The sequence below is a fragment of the Hipposideros armiger genome, unplaced genomic scaffold, assembly GCF_001890085.2.
Source record: "Hipposideros armiger isolate ML-2016 unplaced genomic scaffold, ASM189008v1 scaffold_347, whole genome shotgun sequence".
NCBI lineage: Eukaryota > Metazoa > Chordata > Mammalia > Chiroptera > Hipposideridae > Hipposideros > Hipposideros armiger.
The window spans coordinates 1,070,257-1,089,550 of NW_017731697.1; the positions used below are offsets into that span (position 1 = coordinate 1,070,257).

Sequence of the window (19,294 nt, forward strand, 5' to 3'; positions counted from 1 at the left end):
CAGCTAAGATGCTGAAAAAAAAAAAAAAAAAAAAAACAAAGAGATCTTAGACATGACACAAAAGCATTATCCATTAGAGAAAAACTTGATTAATTGTACTTGATCAAAATGTAAACTTGTGTTCTGTGAAAGACATGGTTAAGAGAATAAAAAGATAAGTTACAGATTGGGAGAAAATTTGCACCTCACATGTCTGACAAAGGATTTGTATCCAGAATATATCAAGAACTCTCAGGGCTCAACCAACAGTCTTGTTTAAAAATGGACAAAAGACTTGAACAGACACGTCACCACTTACGGTGGCAAATAGTGCACGAAAAGATGCTCCCATCACTAGCCAGGAGGAAGTGCACGTTAAATCACGCTCAGATGCTGCCGCACACACTAGAGCTGCAAAGTATTTTGTTAATGACATCACCACCAAATGCTAGCCAGGCCATGGGGCAGCTGAAGCACATATGTTAGCAGTGGGACTACAAAATGGCGCAGCCGCTTTGGAAGACAGTTTCTTACAATAAAGCTGAATATACTCTTACCATATGACCCAAGTCCCACTCCTGGCTATTCACCCAAGAGAAATAAAAACTTACATTCATACGAAAACCTGTCCACAAATGTTTGTAGCAGCTCTATTCATAATTGCCAAAAACTAGAAGCATCTCAGATGTCTTTCATCGGGGGAATGGATAAACCAACCAGGGCTCTATACACTGAAATACTCCTCAGCCATAGGAAGGAATGAACCATTGTTACAAACGCTTGGCTTGATCTCAGCCATACTACTCTGAGAGAGAAAAGCCAGTCTCAAAAAGTTATATGAAGTAGGGCCAGCCGAGTGGCGCCGTTGGTTAAGAGTTGGCTTGGGATGCCAGCTCTAAGCAGCAGGGCCCGGTTCGGATCCCACATTAGGGCCAGTGACACTGTGCCCTCTGCAGCTAAAACAATGAACAACAGCTTGGGAGCTGGGCTGCTGTGAGTCGCCAGTGACGGCGTATGCTGCAGTGTGGCTAGCCTGCAGCTGGAGTGCACTTTCGTGAGCCGCCATGAGTGGACGTTCAGAGGCCGGCGACTGATCTGCCTCACCCAGGAAGAGTGCAATGATAATACCAACATGGGCCAGTGAAGCGACATCCTCCACAACTAGACTGAAGAACAAAAGGACAGCAACTTGTCTGTTCCCCTCCCCTAATTCCCCAATAAAATCTTTAAAAAAAAAAAAAGTTATATGAAGTATAATTCCATTTCTGTGACATTCTCAAAACGACAAAGCCATTGTGTCAGAGCAGAGCAGTGGTTGCCAGGGGTCAGGGGGGTAGCAAGAGGGTGTGGCTCCAGGGGGCAGCACTAGAGCATTTCCTGGGGTGATGGAACTGTGCTGTGTCCTGGTGGCCAGGGTGCCTGAAACTCATGGAACTGTACACACACACACACACACACACACAGTTAATATTACCATATACTCATTTAAAAATAAGACACACACACCAGCATGAATGTGAGCAGTCCATTCCTCAAGTTGTGGGGCCTGGGCCTTCCCACAGCTCTCCCCGTCTGTCTAGGGTGCAGCAGGCGGAGCGGGCAAGGCAGGACGCTGAGGCACACAGCCACACGCTGCAGCAGGAGCTGGGCAGCAGGACCGGTGCGCTGCAGCAGCAGTTGTCCCAGCTGCATGGGCGGTGGTAGGTGCTGTGGGGGCGGTGGAGGGGGACGCGGTGGCCCACTCCAGGGTTCCCCTGCAAGGCAGAGTTGGGATGAGAGCATGTGTGCCGAGTAAAAGTGAAAAGGCAGATGATGAGAGATGTCTGCGTTCCCCATCTCACAAGTGAGAAACCAGCCTCAAGGGGTTCTGTACCCTCCCCGGGGCCCCTCAGCCAAGATGCACTCCTTGTCCCCACCCTGACCCGGAGCACCCTCCCTTGTCAGCTGGCTCCAGGGTGGAAAAGGCAGAATAAGCGCTGTGCTCTCTCCCATGGCAGCGGGGACTGTGGTGTGTTCCTGGGTGTCCGAGAGCTCTTCCCCTTCTCTCACATGTCCCTGATCTTTCTTACAGAGGTGCAGGTGGCCCTGGGGGAGAGGGGACCTTGTTTCCATGCTTTCTTGAAGGGTCTGGAGCTCACGTGGCAGTTCAGAGTCCTGTGAATTCCCCATTTCCTGAGCAGTGAACTGGGCTGGGATTGTGGGTTTTCCATGAAAATCTCCCATTGAGACTAACTCACATTCACTTTGGGACAACAGCTCAAGTCTAGAGAAAGAGCTGAAATCAGAAAAGGAGCAAAGACAAGCCCTTCAGCGAGAATTACAGTATGAGAAAGATAACTCGTCTCTACTCCAAGCAGAGCTACAGCAAGTAGAAGGATTAAAGAAGGTAAGGTGGCCTGTCCTTTGAAGGAAAGGGCTTCTGGCATCTCTAGGAAGTCCTGCTGAAGAGGCCGGCCCCACCACCAGCGGCTTGGGGTCTGGGGGTGCTGTCCCCATGCCCCTGGAGCCTGTGCTATAGGAGGAAAAGCAGACAGATCAGAGCCAGTGAGCAAACCAGAGACTCAGTAATGAGTGCTGTGAAGAGAGTAATTAGGGGGCGGTCTGGGAAGAGCGTGACAGGCAGAAACTTGAAGGATGAGCAAGGGATAGCCAGGCAGAGATTTGAGCAGACCCCAGGAAGTATGAAGCTGTCACCATGAAGAAGAAGGCAGCATGGCGGCAGTGCGATGGGCCGAGGAAGGAGGCGCTGGCTGGGGCCTCAGGTGAGCAGAGCCGACTGGGGCTCTCAAAGCTGGTGAACGAGTTTGGATTTTCTTCTGAGCCCCATAGGAGGCTGTCAGAGGGGCACGACCCATGCCATTTTAAGACCGTCACCAGCTACTGTGTGGAGAATGGGTGGTGAGCTTGAAAGAGAGAAAACTGGGAGTAACCAGTAAACATGGTCAGCACCTTCACCCCGGAGGTGGGTCGGCCACTCTTCCTGGGGCCAAGGATCCTGGGTCCCAAGAGCCACCTGGTCTGGGCCATCCCCGGGAAGCTGATGGGACTAGGGCCCTAAATCTCCCTTAGTCTCTCCCTGGAGTCACCTTGCTCCTCCAGGGGCCTCACCTCATCTGTGGCCTAAATCCTGCGGTGAAGCTTCAGAGAACAGGGAAATGGGGGTACCAGCACGGCACTGTCATCTCACTGTGGAGTGGGACACCCCGTGAAGTTCAGTTAGCCTGCAGTTCTTCCCCTACTATAAAATCACCAGCTGTCTCCCCAGAAGGCGCGAGGGGCCTGGCATTTCTGGTTGGGGCTGGCTGCCGCCTGGAGAGCTGGAGGGTGTCCCTGGCCTCCATGGCTTCTCCTGGTGGGGGTGGTACCAGGCTCGGGGGACCGCCAAGCCACAGGTGGCCTTCCCACACGTTACCTTCTCTGAAGGAGGCTCCTTGGGGCAGGGCAGCCTTCCAGACCTGGGTTTTGTTGTCAACATGGTAATGGGTACCGCTGCACGATTTGAATGAGCCTGCAAGGCCCTTTTGATTTCTGTTGGAAAGTGTCTAGAGCCTCGCGGGAGAACCCACTAGGCCAGGGGTGGGGATCCACTCAGGCTTGGAGAGGGAGGAGAGGAAACAGAGGGCAGAAGAGGCCTTCTAGAAAGTTCTACAGTGTCGTGGAACATGCCCCTTTTACTCCACTTCAAAATACAGTAAAACCTTGGATTGTGAGCAACGTGGTTTGCAAGTGTTCCGCAAGACTAACAAACATTTCTAATCCATTTTAATGTGGTAAACGAGCGATGTCTTGCAATATGAGTAGTTTGTTTCCAGAACAAATTATGCTCGCAAACCAAGGTATTACTGTACTTTGGTCTAAGTTTTTAATTCCACACCCTCTCCCCTCCACACACAAAGAAATAAAACGACGTGCCCAACGTCACCAGTAAGCCTCAGGGTACCGTGGGCCTGTGTGAACAGGCTCTGGGGCAGGAGGCCCAGGGATGGCTGGGAGGGAGGGATGCCCCACTGCTGCCCATGGTCAGCCCTGGACCTCACTTACTTTTCTGGGTCTTCATCTTTGCCCTTGTCAGCCTGTGTCCTCCAAGTGCACTGGCCCCAGAATACACAACGTTACCAACATTGTCCCCTCATGGTTCTCACTCCCCATGTGCACTGCTCCTACGTGGGGTCTCAGGGCCTCCGGAAGGTCTTGCCGTGCTCCGGCCACAATGAGACCCTAGATCTTGGCCTAAATCTGACTCGCTCATTCATCCCCAGGAAATTTGACCACCCCTTTCCAAAAAGAGCTGAGCCTTCACGGATGCAAACTTCATTTCTGTACAAGGTTCATTGTGTGTTTTTTGAGGTTTTTGTTTTGTTTTCTTTTAAATAGAAACTCAGCTAGGCCAAGCCTCATTTCCCCTGTGAGGGTGACAGTCCTGAATGTGCCTGATGCACATGGCTGCATCCTGTCCCAGGTCACTGTCCCCACTGCAGAGCCACCTCCCCTTCCCATTGCCTGTTCTAGAGAAGTTAGCTAATGAGAAGTAACCCATGAAATCACCGTCTTGAATGAGGCTAACACAACAAAACTGCCTTTAGCTCTTAAAAAACATTCTGATCTGCTTGTTGCTGTGATTACTAAACCTTATAAAAAAGGACTCAATTCTGCATCAGTCATCTGATTTGTTCATTTTAGGAGTTGCGGGAGCTCCAGGACGAGAAGACAGAGTTACAGAAGGTTTGTGATGAGCAGGAGCAAGCCCTCCAGGAAATGGGACTGCATCTCAGCCAGTAAGAACCTGCCCCCCTCACCAGCGCCAGCATCAGGGCCACTCGGCCTCCCTCCCCATAGTCACACCAGCCTGCCCACCACATGACTCGAGTCCCAAACCTATGTCCTGTTGTCAGGAGGGAGAACCAGTCAGGGAGGCCTGCCAGCTGTCCAAGGGTGACCCCCTCCCCAGGAAGTCAAGCCTTGGGGACACTGCTGATTTAATTAATTTGTTAAGAATATTCTTTTCTAGTGACTGGAACCCTCATGTTCACTTACAGTATCTAGGTCTCAAGGGGACCAGAACCAGAGGGGTGCTGAACGCAGTACTTGTTCAGCCTGCAGTCAGACCATGGGCAGCACTGTGGGTTGGGAACTGCAGCCAGCCACGGCACGCCTGCCTTTGTCAGGACCGGATACTCACCCGCCAGCCTGTCTGTGTGCCTGGCGGTGCTGAAGGAGCACGCTCTGGCAGTTCTGTCTACCCTTCAACCTGACAGCTCTCCCTGGTGTTCCTGTCCTGTCGGGACAGTCTGATGGGTGACACTGCAGATTGTGGAACTTGTCCCTTTGTGTAATCATTGCATTTCCAAACCCAGTGGGCAGCTTTGTCCCCTTATGAGTCAGGATTCTTAGTTGCAACTGACAGAAATCCTACTTAAACTGGCTTAAGCAAAAAAAAAAAAAAAAAGCCATCAAGAATTAGTCTCTATCTCCCACCTCTGTTATTCTGTCTGTTGCTTACCTGACAGGTGGGTCTGGCCCACACTGGGACAGAATGGTGCCCAGCAAGGCCGTCTCAAATAGGAACGCAAGTTCCTCTTGTTGCATCGCTCCCACAAGGACCCCAAGTTGACTCACTGCTCCCACCTGAGTCCTGAAATAAGGACGGTGACCAAAGAGATGGAGACTCGTGACCAGCACAGCCTGGGCTCAGGCCCAGCGCTGAATACACAGTGACCAGAAAGGTCCAGAGGGGGGACTAACATGAGAATAAACTAGAAACACACTGAAGTGAGACACAGATGTGTACCATCTTCCGGTTTTCCTCAGTCTGGAAAGTTGCAAAGTCTAGATAAAGCAGTGCTCTAGGCCGGCCCACAAAAGTATTAATATTAGTAAGAAAGGAAATGCGTGGCCTGGTGGGAATGAGATGAAGACCCTGCCCCACTCACCGTGTCTTTCTAGACTGGCTCAGGGCTACTGACCTGTCCCCCCTTCCACCCTGAGGCCTGCCTGCTGCCTCTCCTGTCCCTGCCTGAGGGGCTCCTGGAGTGGGCACAGCCAGGTGTCCACCCCATCTTGAAGCACAGGCAAGCTCTGAGGGCATCTGAGACTAGCACCAGGTGTGGAAGCTGGTACACAGCTGGCTCCTTGGGTTTGCAGTCACATTCAGAGGTAGGGAGGAACACCCCGGGCGTGGTGTGCTGTGGCCCAGCGCGCGCCCCCTTCTCACTAGCTATCGCCATTTTCCCTCCTGCCTGTGCTCTTCACATTGAACAGCTGGCGAGCAGAGTCAGAGAGCACCCTCCTGTCATGGGGGCCCTAATCTGGAAAAGGAACCCCTGCTCTTGGTAGCCCCCCACTGCAGCCTGACCAGCTGCAGAATGCCCCTCAGCCGGGCTGTGCAGCATAGGCAGGGCTGCCCATAGGGTTGCCTCTGTGCTGTTTCCACTCGTCCTCACGAGCCCACACCAGGTGACCAGAGAAGGCAAAGCTTGTCCTCAGAGCCCCACCCGGTACAGACACAGCTGCCCAGCTGTTGCGGGAACATCTGGGTTCTTCCTAAGTTGTACTTCCCAGGGAAGCTCTCGTGCACCCAGGCTGCCCTTTTGACCTGGCTCCAGGGTCTGTCCGTCCCCGGCAGCCTCTGGTCTTCTTCCACAGCAGGTAGGAGGAAAGGAAGCGCCCGCAGTCGTTCCTGAAGGCCACAGGGTTTCCCAAGGCCCTGATACTCGGTTTCCTGAGCCCTCCCCAGAAGTCTAGCCTGTGTCAGAGCCCTGACACGCTGACCCTTCGGCAATCCACTGACAGCTTTTAAGAGAGGGCTCAGATCATTACCCCCCAAGTTACAAATACAGTGTTTCATTTTATCTGGTTTAATTCTGCCAGTTTAGACAGTGTTCAGTCCTGTCTTTTATGCAGACAACTAATGAGTTCTTATTAACAAGAATTGAGCAAGAACAAATGCCCATGACCTCTGAGCCTGAATGTTCTAGACAGAGCAGGCAGCAGGGAAGGGGCCAGGAAGAGCTCCCGATGGACCTTTGAGCGCCACAACCCCACACACGCCAAGTACATGTCACATGCAAGAATGGTTACCCAGAGAAGCCAGAAACCTGGGCTTCTCGGGTAATTCTCGATTTTCAAATGACTAAAATTATTTCAAAGTCATTTTCAACCCTTGCAGGCTAAACAGTCTGTTTTTGGCCAGATTCAGTCCACAGACACAGCCTCAGACCGCAGCATACGTGAGCCAATAGATGAGGTGACTCTGGAATTAGAAAAAGGTGGAAACCATTTTAGAACCTCAGGTTCCTCACAAAGCCAACGGCTGCGAGTTTCTTTTTGTTAGAGTTTAAGAGCCCCTCTCACTGCTGTGAATGGTCTTTCCTTTTTTTAAGGTCAAAGCTGAAGATGGAAGACATCAAAGAAGTCAATAGGGCACTGAAGGTACTGAATTATCCATGTCATTAGCCTGAGAACTGCTCCTTGTGGCTGTCCCCGTAACACCCTGTATGCACCTGGGTTTTCTCCCAACAGTGGGGAAGTGTGTGCTTGAGGTGGTGGTTCTTGTCATTTACAGATAAAATGCTGCTCAGAGCCATGTCACTCTATGTCAACAAGTGGCAGGCCCCAGCTGGAACCTAGGGCTTCTGTCCTGTTCTCTGCCATCAGCTGTAATGACAGCAGGCCTAGATCACAGGTGCCCTAACGAAGGAAGCAAAGGTGGCAGAGAGAGGTCTGGGGATTTTTTGTAATATTAAGAGCGAGACCTTTTCCTCCAGGTGAGGGGCCAGAGGTCACCCTGCCCCGCGGCAGTGCCCGTGCCCTTTCTGGGGGCCACAGAAGCCCTGAGCAGGTTAAGTGTCTGGACCATTTGGGGACGACAAATGTCCCCACCCAAGCAGGCCAGCCTGGCGCCTGCACTGGGTCACAGCAGGACCAGGTGACCCAGTGGGAAAGGAAGGGCAGACACCCCAGCTGCCCCCCTCCCAGGGTAGTTCAGAGAAGGGACGGCCCACCTGTGGCGGGGCTTCAGCCCTTGGGCCTCACCTCTGTGACGGCAGCTGCTTGGCAGCCACTTCGCCAGGCAACCTCCAGCAAGCATTGGAGCAGAGACCTAATGACTGGGCAACTCACCTCCCAAGTGCACACAGGTCAGAGGCAGCAAAAGGTGATGGCACCTACCAGCACCTGGACTTAGAGTTACCGTCCATTTATTTTACCCTCCCTGGCAGAGTGAAAGCTCCTTTGATATAACTGCTGAGCTGATGGTGTGTCTCCAGCACTGCACAGTACTCTCAGTGCCAGAGGGGACAGAAGTCACAACACAAGACTAGCACCTCTTTCGAAGCCACAGTTAGTTGCCTCCTCTACAGAATGGAGACCCCTGCGCCTCCTGCATTTCTCTGGGCATCTGGCACTTGGTGCGTGTGGCAGGGGCTTCCCGGCTCCGTGGCACGTAGCCTTCTGTCTTGGCAGGGACCACTGTGGCAGACCGTTGTAGTCTGGCCAACAGGGTTGGCCCTCCACCCTCCTGCCAAGTCAGGAGCCACTTGGAGGGTGTCAGCCAGGGCTGGGATTGCAAGCACCAGATCCTGTTTACAGAAGGGGTGGGGGAGTCTCAGGCTAACCAGAGGCCCCGGGGGCAGCATGCAGAGATTGGGCGGGGCCCAGTCTGCAGCCCGGAGGGAGCTCTGGCTGTGGTCAGGTGGAGGCAGTCCTGTGAGGACACATCAGCTGCACAAAAGGCAGTCCCTCAAAAGGAACCCAGGTGCCATTAGGAAGGGACAGTGGATGCCGGGCTAAAGGTCCATCAGGAGCCAAGCCATCACTGTTTCCTCCTAGGGCCACACTTGGCTGAAAGACGATGAAGCAACACACTGTAAGCAGTGTGAGAAGGAGTTCTCCATTTCCCGGAGAAAGGTATGTGGCTGGCCTCCGCACTCACCCAGGGGCCAGTCAGCGCCCCGCCGCGACTCCCTTTTCTCTGGCTTTGGGAAAGGCCCTCGCTGAACTGATGGCCCATCCAGACGGCTTCTCGCCTGCACCCTTTTCTGGGGGCCCTGGTCAGTCAGTCACAGGCCCTGTCCCCACCAGCCCTTTCAATGATTGGCAGATTTCTTTGGGAGTTGGGATTGCTTGTGTGCAGAAGAGGTCTTAGGTGAATGTATCATTGAAAATTCTTTGTAAACAACAGAACCAAAATCTGCCTAAGTTAGTCAAAAACAGGATCTATGGGGAACCTACGGGCAGCAGGTCTCAGGGCAGGCATCGAAGTGGCACCAAAAACTCCCAGGCCACTCACTCCCCGCAAATCTGCCTTCACATTCCAAGGACAGAAGGTCCTGGACCCAGCCTTTGGTCCATGAGTGACAGGGCCGTGACTGACCAGGTGGGCAGGATGGGGCAGGGTACAGACCACAAGCAAAATTTGGAGTCTTTACTAAAAGGGGGAAATGCCTGTCACACTGCCACCACCACCCCAGCCAATACTATGTGGATGCATGTTCACATTGGGAGAAGCGAAACTTCTCCCAAATTTTAGTCAGAACTATTGCGTTGTCAGAAAAGTCATGATGCATTTTTGCAAAGAAAAACATAGAAAAGATACGTCATGACTTTTCCGACAACCCAATAGAAACAGCCGTCCTGAGGCTGCCTTGTTCACAAGGCCTGCTGGAAGTTGAGGCTCCACAGGCCTGGTTGTCCCCACACCTGGATGTGGGTGGCAGGTTGGCAGAAGTGACGTAGAGCCCAGAGCAGAGGTTGCACAGGTGTCTGCTGTGCACCATGCCCAAGGTTCATGGCAGTTGTTTACCAAGCAAGACCCCTCGGGAGGGGCCTGTGGAGCAACCGTCACGGAATGACACAGGCTTTTTAAATCCAGTAACCTTACTCCTGCGAGTGCCCACCCCACCAACATTCCATGGGCTTTACAGGAATATAAATGCAAACACCAAAGTTTAGAAGCCCTTCCAAACTGGTACCTGCCTCTGGGGAGGGGTTGTGCAGCCCTGGGGAGACTGACGTCCTGTGATGCTGCTTTTCTGTCCTCTAGCACCACTGCCGAAACTGTGGCCATATCTTCTGCAACACGTGCTCCAGCAACGAGCTGGCCCTGCCCTCCTACCCCAAGCCCGTGCGCGTATGTGACAGCTGCCACACCCTGCTCCTGCAGGGCTGCTCCTCCACTGGCTCCTAGGGCCTGGGGACAGCACAGGCTGTCCAGGGGTGCGGAGCAAAGAAAAGGATGTGATCCTCGAATACAGCAGGCCAAGGCTGCAGCCTTCCCTCTCAGAGCTGTCTGGAATGAACTCTGGATTCAAACTTCCTTCTCACTTGGCTAGGCTACATCACTGGTTACAGGTCATGGTTCTGCTACTATCATTTCTCCCTTTTCAAAGAATTAACCTACTTGGCAGCAGTCATACTAGTGCAGTGAGTAATCCGTTCCTCCTCCACTGCCCAGTGTACTTCCCTGCTTCAGTCTAAAGATGTGCCATTCCACACCATGAACAATGACCCTGCAATAAAATCATTTTTTAATCCTGGTGCAGAAATGTAGGAGTTTGTGTCGAGTTCAGAGGTGTAGGACACCTCAGGGCAAAACCCCAACCCCATTCCAGGACAAAAGGCCCTTTGGTGGCTGTGTTTGAAGTGACAGCCTAGGAACCTGCTGGGTACTGGGGTATAGGTTATGTTCTGCCCAGGTGAGCCAAGGACAATTCCAGCCATACTAAGTCCATTAACGGGCACAGAGAAAGTGACTTTACATAGTGGGGAGTTGACAGGTGGTGACAGATGGAGCCACCTATGGGGAAGCTCCTGCGGGATCTGAGATCTGAAATTCAGCAGTGCCAGGACCAGGGTTACCCGTGGGTTGTGAAAACTGGCCAAGTCTTCCTCCTCTGGAGCCCCTCCTCCAGACAGAACCAAAACTAATGCTGTTCTGACTAGTCAGGCTTCCAAAGCCATGTTTCTTCCAAGCTGTGGGTTTCAGGCTGCAACAGGGTCCCCTCCCTTCCCCTCACTTAACCTGAGCTCTTCAGATCTCATTCAGGGCCCATTTACAGCCTGCTGCACTAACCAAAGTGGTTTGGCATCAAGTATCTGTACCTTGTTTTCAATGCACCCAATGTGGACTCCAGCCTGCTGAGAGCCTTAGCACTCATCTGCACATACAAAACGAAGTAGGCAGTACCTCCCTACTTCAGAATGACAGCTCAGGCAGCATGACATCCCCACCACAACACCATCCTCTTCCCTGTCACACCTGTTTTCTTCTGCCACCCTCACCAACCCACCCCACCCCCAGGCAACAAATGTTCAACAACCATTATTCACAAAGAACCCCCATGCCAGTTATCAGGCCTTAGCTGAATGGAAGAGAACTTTCCTGCTCAGACATCAAACATGCACCTGAGCTTTGGAACCCTCTGGTCTTGGCAGCCTCTCCCTAGCTAGGCAATGAGGGAGATGGTCTTAAGGCAGTGCTGCTCAAGCGTCAGTTCATAGGTTGATTACCTGGGGGGGAGGGTCCAGTCATCCCTAACAAGCTCCCAGGTGAAGATGCTGGTCCATGGAACGCAGGGTTCCTAAGAATCAGAGCGGTTCTAGATTCCCTTTTCAAACGTCAAATGGTTCTGGATTAGCTTATTAGCCTTCCTACTTCTAGTCCCCCATTCCTCCATGTTTTTCAACAAAAATGGTCCCTATATGAAAACTGAAGGACCTCGGGGAGGGACCCTCCTTAAACCTTCTCAACACCAAGTATCTCAATCAAGACACAGGGTGCCTCAGCCAAAATGGCAGCAGCAGTACCAGGTTTGGAGCACAGCTCACCACCAGTGCTCACACTGTCTCCCAAGGATCATTGCACCCTAAACCTGTGGGACAAGCAGCAGGACACATTCCAAGTGCCAACAGCTATGTGAAGCCGAGCATGAAGCAGCACCTGCCAGCAGAGGGCGTGCAGCAGGGCAGGAGGGTCTGCATGGCCTTCACTCCCATCTTTGTGCCATGCTGCCACCTACACTATTACAATCAAGTGCACCCACCACTCTCATCCAGAAACGAGAAACCCTTCAGCAGTCACAGCAAGTAAGATGCACACACACCAGGCTTCAAACAGTACAGCCTGTTGTCTGAAGCTCAAATTCTTAAGTTCTACAGACGAGTGTTGAGACACCTTTAACTTGCTAATGCTGGCATATTTCCTAGCAAATGTCAAATCTTATTTAAACCAGTCACTTCTACTCTCCAATACACGGTCTTTCACCTTAAGAGCTTTATTGAGAAATGAATTTTGCTCTCAAGTGGACTTGATCTTTAGTAATGAGACAAAAATATAAAGATTCAAACCTCAATTTGAAAGCCTTCTAAGAGTTGCCTTGCAAGACACCTCATATAAGCCAAACTCCAGATGCCATCCGGTTTGGCAGGGCAGCGCCTAGCCACCGGCCTCTGGCACTTCTCTCAGCCATGCCTGGAGCCCCCATGCACATGCAGAGCATGCAGGGAGGGCATTTTCCGCCTCTGCTTTATGTAAATGCTTTATCAAGTCGAAGGCAGTGCAGACCAGGATCTGTGCAGCCAGGCCACACACAGCCCTTCCACACGGCCCCAAAGCTGTTTACCTTCAGGTGTATCGCAGGAAAGTCTGAAGACATCTACATGCCAGCCCCAACTGCCGAGCCTCTCTGCCACAGCCAGAGACGTGGGCCACTGTCACCTACGCCCCAGGCAGGAATAGAGCACCAAGAAACAGTCCACATGACACTGAAGCATAGACAAGACAAAGTGCAGTTTTTAAAAGGAAGATTTATTTGACAAGTTTCACTTAGCGCAATACACCTAAAAAGGAAATCACAATACAATGAAAGATTTAAATCAAGGCCTCAGAATTTCATACAAACACCAAGACCAAAATCCTAAAGTATTCGTATTGCGTCTCAAATTTTCCCTATTAACTTAAAAAAAGCTTCAACTTACGTGCCTTAGAAGTTATTAAATGAAACTAGAATTAACAAACATGCCAAATGTTTCACTTTTAATTGTAGACACAGCTCCTATTCTGAGTTTTACAAAAAAGCATGTCTTTCAACATGTACCCAAAGTGTTCAATGTAATGTAAGAGCAACATTTAACATAATTCAACTGCTTTAACCTAAATACACTTACTGCTTAAGTACATCCTACAATAGAACTAACTTGAGAAAAGCTAAAAATTGTTTAACAGTTATACTCAACTTAGTTGTTACATCCTAGATGAATGTTTGTGTTCAAAAATACTGAACCTTAAGTCTTTAAAACAATCTTGATTTCCACTTAGGGTAAGCATAAATCACAAGCTGGTATTGCAAAACTGTTAAACTTAAGTTTTGTTTCCTTTAAAAAATGTAGCCTAGGTGTCAGTGTTGGGGCTGGTTACATTCCCCACCCCCCACTCATACTGGACACACTAGATATCCCTCCCATTCCGTTCACGCCCACAGATACACGGCTTCCGCTACTGTAGTAGCTGCTGCTCACTGCTCCTTGGCTGCCTGCAGAGAGATCAATTTGATAAGTCAGGAGAAGGATCACTTTACCAGGCAAGTAAAATAAAGCATTCCAGGAAAAAGTTGAAAAAGTATACGAGTACAAATGGCTGCTGTCCAAGTGGCGAGAAGCATGTTTGGGAAAGGGGACCCCAACTCCAAACAACTCTCAATCCCTTTTCTCTGCAGTACCAACTTGCCAGACTCTTGTGCTATCATTTAAGCAGATGCTTCAGGATCCACGTGGAAATAAGTTTAAAGGAAAACTAGTGTTTTTCAAAAATTGCAAAATTACTTGGTGTTTTTACAGCTAAACAAGGCATTTAAAAAAAATTTTTACCATAAGCATTCACAATGTGTCCATCAAATGGCATGTATGAATAGGAGCACAGGGGCAGTATCTTGCTTTTCCTATTCATGGTGGGCAGGAAGTGAGACAACATAGTGGGACTTAAAGGCAGCTCACTGTGCCCAAAATGGCAGCCTCTATGGAGTTAAGTCAGAGCCATTGACTGCTATAGAAATAGTGTTATCACAACATCAGTATTTGCTATTGGAAATTTATATTTTTTGAGAAAATATTTACCTATGCAATGTTTGATTGAAAATCACTGGAGTTTTCCTGTAAAACTTGGTCTGCAAAAGGATTTTGTAGGGTAAGACTATAATACCAAAAATCACCATTCTTTAGACCAATTGAAAAAATAATTAATAAATAAAACCAATCCTAGGTTAACTGACTAGTAAATACGGTCCTGAACCCAACCACCATTTTACTATTTTAAATTCTCCCTCCATCTAAAATGGATTTAATGTTAACCAAGACAGAAAAAGTGAACTATTTTAATGTCTTAATAAATGGAGGCAGATGTTTTCTGGCTCAACATTATTCCAAGTTGCAACAATAACTAATTGATAGAACATTTCCCCCACCCAATGATTGGTTCTCAAAATTAAGCTATTAAAAAGTTATATTAGGATCAAAAGCATACATTTAATAACCCCCAATTTTACCAAAAGGAGCCTGCATATTCCCCCCAACTAAAGAAACCTGCCTAAAACTTATTCTAAGTATATTTAAAAACACGCTTACCATATCCACTCATGCTGCTCTGGCCGCCATAGCCGCCTCCATAACCTCCACTCAGCTGCTGGCTGGCCGGGCCCCCGTAACTGGACTGATTTGCTGTTAAGTTAAGAGAATATTAGAACCTTGTTCCCTATGTAATGTGGTACCTGGTGGTACCGGGCTTGTAATTCTACACCTATGATTTTCCAGTCTTGATCTTACATTACTATTACTCTTTGCCTATTTTCTATGACCAGACTACCTTTCTGTTCATTACGTAAGCTAGTCCAACATTTATAAACCAACTGGCCAACAGTATACATCAGCAGGACTAATTCCACATGATTCCATAGAGGCATTTTGAGACCTTATGAAACTGCTTAAATGGATTTAGTGGGGTTGTTCCCCATAATGATATAATAAGGCTATGTCAATACACATGTATCAATGAACACCTAATTATGCCCAGGAATTTTAGTTATTTTGATCCTGTGCTTTTCACGAAGTATTAATTTTAGATATATACTTTATAGACAATTCAACTACTTTCTATAGTGCCCTCCCCCAAAAGTACTTAAAACTAGTTATCTATTCTAAGCAGTTTTATGTTACTCACAAAGATTTAAGTAAGCCAGGCACAAAATTCAAATCAAAACTTCCTTTGTCTAACTTAATTATACTAAACTCACTAAATACAAATTAACTTAACTTATATAATTGACTTATATAGATATGGTTTGGTTTTTAAAAAAACTAACGATATTTACACAAGCCCATGCCTCCCATCATTTGGCTACCATAAGCACCACCGCTTGCTCCTGCTGTAGAATTCAAGAAGAGTTCTACATATCTGTGTTCTGAAATGAGAAAAAAAAAATTTGAAAAATGTTTGTTGGTGAAAGAAAACAAGATAAGCACTAAGTTCTTATACAAGTAGATCTGTGAACTTCGAATACTTTGGTAAAAAAAAAAAATTCTAGTTGCTTCTCTCAAGTGGTTTGCTTTAACTATGCAGCTTCCAAAAACTCGCCTTTTGTTTTAAACATTCACCTAAATTGCTTTTTAATTAAGGATATACCTCAAGTCAATGTTCGTATCAAATCCCTTTTCAGTTACACTAATTTAAGAAACCCAAACTTTGTTTTTAACAAGAGCTAACCTATTATCACAGCAAACAAACTTCTCATACATCCTTACTTGTCCTCTATTACACAATCACCTGTCGAGTCCCCAAGATACTTAAATCACACTTACGCATATTTGCTTTGTCTTTCGACATAGCTGCCACAGCATCTTCATGAGTTGCAAACTCAACATCTGCTTCACCAGTTACTCTGCCATCAGGACCAATTTCAATATGTACTCTCACAGGGTTGAGCGGTGAGAAAAACTAAACACAAGGTGTTTCAGAGAATCAAAATCAACTTTCTAATGTTACAAAAACTTGTAAAATTTATAACATGCTGTTTCACTTAAGCAAAATAACCAAGTGTGTACTACTGCTATACTGACATAGCCAACTTATGAATTCATCTTACATTATAAATGTCATTCTCAGTAGCTCTGTAAGGTAATCCCCGCATGTGTACACAGTGTCCTGTTGTACTCTGGAAAGTAGAGCCACCATCCCCGTATCTGTGGTCAGACATTCCTGAAAAACAATAATTGAGGTCTAGATGGACAAGAGTGTCAGTATCCTTCAGTTGAGAAATTCAATTCTTACCTTACCTCTTCCAAATCTATCTGACCCAAATCCATAGCCATCATTATAGCCATTATAATCATCATAGCCTCCATAACCTGGAAGACAAAAAGTACAATCAATCAAATGAAAATACACCAAGAACCACCCCCTGATGCCTGCATATTCTCACATACCTCCACCATAAGCACCACGCCTCATCCTTTCAAAGCCAGCTCCCCTGCCAATGCTGTTATACCCTCTGCCAGCCCCAGGTCTGTCATAGGGACCTGGCCGCTGCATGGCCATAAGCTTTCGTGGTGGATCATAGTGAGTTCTAACTTCAGCTCGACTGCTCTTAAAGATTTCGATATACCTAAAGCATTGTTCACGAGGAAAGGGGATAGGGAGAGAAAACATTAGTTCATGTCATACAGGTATTTAGTTACACAAGAAAACAATGTAGTCATAGCCATGAAACTGACTAATATTTAAAGCCAGATTTCTTATATTTGCATAGGCAATGACCAGAAATTCACTCAATTGTAAGATAATTTCATGTAAACTTTATAGAAAACTCACTCCTCTAAGGCAAAGAGCCCAACCTTAGGGGTAGAGGAGTACTGTAAATTGTTTTAGGAGGGAAGAATTCCACTCAACTTTCAACATTTCATGTCTTAAATCTTTTGGCAGCATGTATAGCAAGTGGGCTAAAAAGCCAGCCTCCACCAACAGTCCAGCCCACACTACACATTTCCTTTCGCCAATAAATACCCCAGCCTATGCTTTTAGTAGGACTCAGCATAGGTAAGCGCATGCTTCAATGAAAAATAGTCACAAGCAAAGAGAATAAAACCTTTTGTGACAATTTCTTGAAAGCTATGCTTATTAATACATATGCAGAATATTTATACAGCAAGAAAAAGTTTGTTGCATTTCAACTTTAAAAACAAGATCAGAAAGTATCACATTTTCTTATGGTAATATTAATTTACTAGGTGGGTGTTATTACAGCTAAAGCCAGGTTTGCATTACATTTTTTTAAAGCCATAGTCTCTCAACTCCATTGACTGGGATTAATTAGGAATCTTACAAATTTGTAAAGTAGACCAAATTTTAACAGAAGACAATTTTAAAACCTAAAATTTCATCTGAATCCATGATGGGACTTTGATATAAGAAAAGTTTGAAAATTGTGGCCAAACATCAATTGGGACTAGAAAACAGATTAACTTCTTCCTTCTAAGCAGAGAGAATATGGATTTAATTCTTTACCATAAGAAAAGTGACAAATCCAACCAACCATCCATCCCCACCTGTGCCCTATTCTTTCCTTGTGTTTCTTTAGAGCCTTTTCAGCTATTTCCTGTGAAGCAAACTGCACGAAGGCCTCCCCCGTACTCCTCCCCTGGAAGTCCACCGGCAATGTTATCCCATTTGGCACGATTTCCAACCCTTCAACCCAAGGACAAATAACCCCAGTAGGGGGGCAATATTAACATCACAAGCCCAGAAATGATTCTTCTTATAGCTTTAAATAAACCAGAATTTTAACTTTAGGCGAACGGTATGTTTTCAACAAGTACTTTTTAAATATGCATTGCAGTAATATGAAGTTCCATTATTACTAAGTATAACTCAATTCTTAACACACCCCATGGCACAGTATATTAAAAAATACTTGCTGGACACAGAATGCATTAAGAATTAAACAATTATGAACACTTAATCTATTGCAACTTAATATTGAGAATTATACAAGAATTTAATAAAGTTTCAAGCATTAAATACAACAGTTTTACTAAATTCAAGACACACCTTTTACCTTATTTTATACTTCAATGTTTTAAGTTAGTGGAACTTCAAGTACAAAAAAATTTACACATTTAAACATTGCATATACAAATTGAAACATTGCTTAAGTAATATCATTGACAAACACACAATCTAAACTTTCAACAAACAACTGATCTACACAGCACAAGCATGCACTCTTATGATCTAACAGTAGTATGATTCACTTCTGGAAATTCCGTCTATGAAAAATCCTTTCCGTGGATACTTTCCCAAGCTTACAAAAAGGGCTTAAAGCACTTTCCTAGAAGATATGAAATTATGTTCATATTTAACGTTGACAGATAGCATTCAATTCTCACCAATTTAGACAAAACAATCAAAACAGACTAGATTTCAAAAATTCTGGCAAAATATAGGACTTGATACATATCTAAGTCAGGATTTTAATACATACTACACTAAACCATGAAAGGATTTCTTGTTAATTCCAGTTTATTACATCATGAATATCAAGTAATAGTATAAGATACATGGTCTAACATTCTGCTAAACATGCAATTTTTATCAGCTCTTCAGCATAAAAACATTCAAATACTTTAGGCCCAGAACAATTTCAAAACACTTTCTGTATTTCAGATTCTAAGACTATACATTCAACTTACACTTAGGCTAAATTTATTAATTCCCTGGCTAAATCAGTTGCTTCCATAATAGTTTTTCTGCATAGAGAATTAGACCATTAGACATTTCTGCTCCCACGACCCAATGTGTCTTACACAGACATCTGCCATAAATTACAACCACCTAACTCATATACTAATCTAACGTTAAGGGATCTTACCTTTGACTTGAAGTACTTTTGCTGAACAGCATTGTGAGGAAAAGTTAAGCTGTTGAGGACAATCCTCTTAAGATCTACTCTGAACTACAAAACTATAAATATAGGCAAAGTTAGAATTTTGGAAGTACTTAATTTCCACCTTTAAGATGGGCTTAAATTATTTGAAGGTCTCCAGGAAGAAGAAAACATTAATCAACCTGCATATACTCACAACCTATTTAAACATCTAAGCTACTCAACCTTAAGGTCTATTAAATCACGTTGCCAGAAGCTAGCCGGAACTCACTGCTCAGCAACAAACACGACTACATACCTGAGAAGAACTGAACAATTTCTTCCTTGCTACATCCAAAGGGGAGTCCTCTAAGCCGTACAAAGCCATCATTGGCCGTGTCAGGACTATTTGG

At 46.7% G+C, this 19,294-nt stretch overlaps 2 protein-coding genes across 5 annotated transcripts in view; one reads left to right on the forward strand and one right to left on the reverse strand.

The window, feature by feature from the left end:
* The window catches only part of RUFY1 (RUN and FYVE domain containing 1), a 51,606-nt gene extending 41,095 nt beyond the window's left edge, over positions 1 to 10,511 (forward strand). For 3 of the 4 annotated variants that reach the window (XM_019661397.1, XM_019661400.1, XM_019661399.1), the window contains exons 13-18: positions 1,542 to 1,679; positions 2,236 to 2,365; positions 4,660 to 4,754; positions 7,359 to 7,407; positions 8,806 to 8,883; positions 10,019 to 10,511. In XM_019661397.1, coding sequence (XP_019516942.1) covers positions 1,542 to 1,679; positions 2,236 to 2,365; positions 4,660 to 4,754; positions 7,359 to 7,407; positions 8,806 to 8,883; positions 10,019 to 10,162 — 634 coding nt within the window. In that variant the 3' untranslated portion in view covers positions 10,163 to 10,511. The remainder of the gene's footprint in view (positions 1 to 1,541; positions 1,680 to 2,235; positions 2,366 to 4,659; positions 4,755 to 7,358; positions 7,408 to 8,805; positions 8,884 to 10,018) is intronic. The other variant, XM_019661398.1, reaches the window with a different exon arrangement.
* A 2,249-nt stretch (positions 10,512 to 12,760) lies between these two features.
* Positions 12,761 to 19,294, reverse strand: part of HNRNPH1 (heterogeneous nuclear ribonucleoprotein H1) — a 10,090-nt gene continuing 3,556 nt past the window's right edge. The window contains exons 2-10 of the mRNA XM_019661371.1: positions 19,201 to 19,294; positions 17,566 to 17,704; positions 16,447 to 16,625; positions 16,297 to 16,368; positions 16,107 to 16,219; positions 15,823 to 15,958; positions 15,336 to 15,425; positions 14,593 to 14,685; positions 12,761 to 13,505 (exon numbers count right to left, since the gene is read on the reverse strand). Coding sequence (XP_019516916.1) covers positions 13,387 to 13,505; positions 14,593 to 14,685; positions 15,336 to 15,425; positions 15,823 to 15,958; positions 16,107 to 16,219; positions 16,297 to 16,368; positions 16,447 to 16,625; positions 17,566 to 17,704; positions 19,201 to 19,294 — 1,035 coding nt within the window. The 3' untranslated portion in view covers positions 12,761 to 13,386. The remainder of the gene's footprint in view (positions 13,506 to 14,592; positions 14,686 to 15,335; positions 15,426 to 15,822; positions 15,959 to 16,106; positions 16,220 to 16,296; positions 16,369 to 16,446; positions 16,626 to 17,565; positions 17,705 to 19,200) is intronic.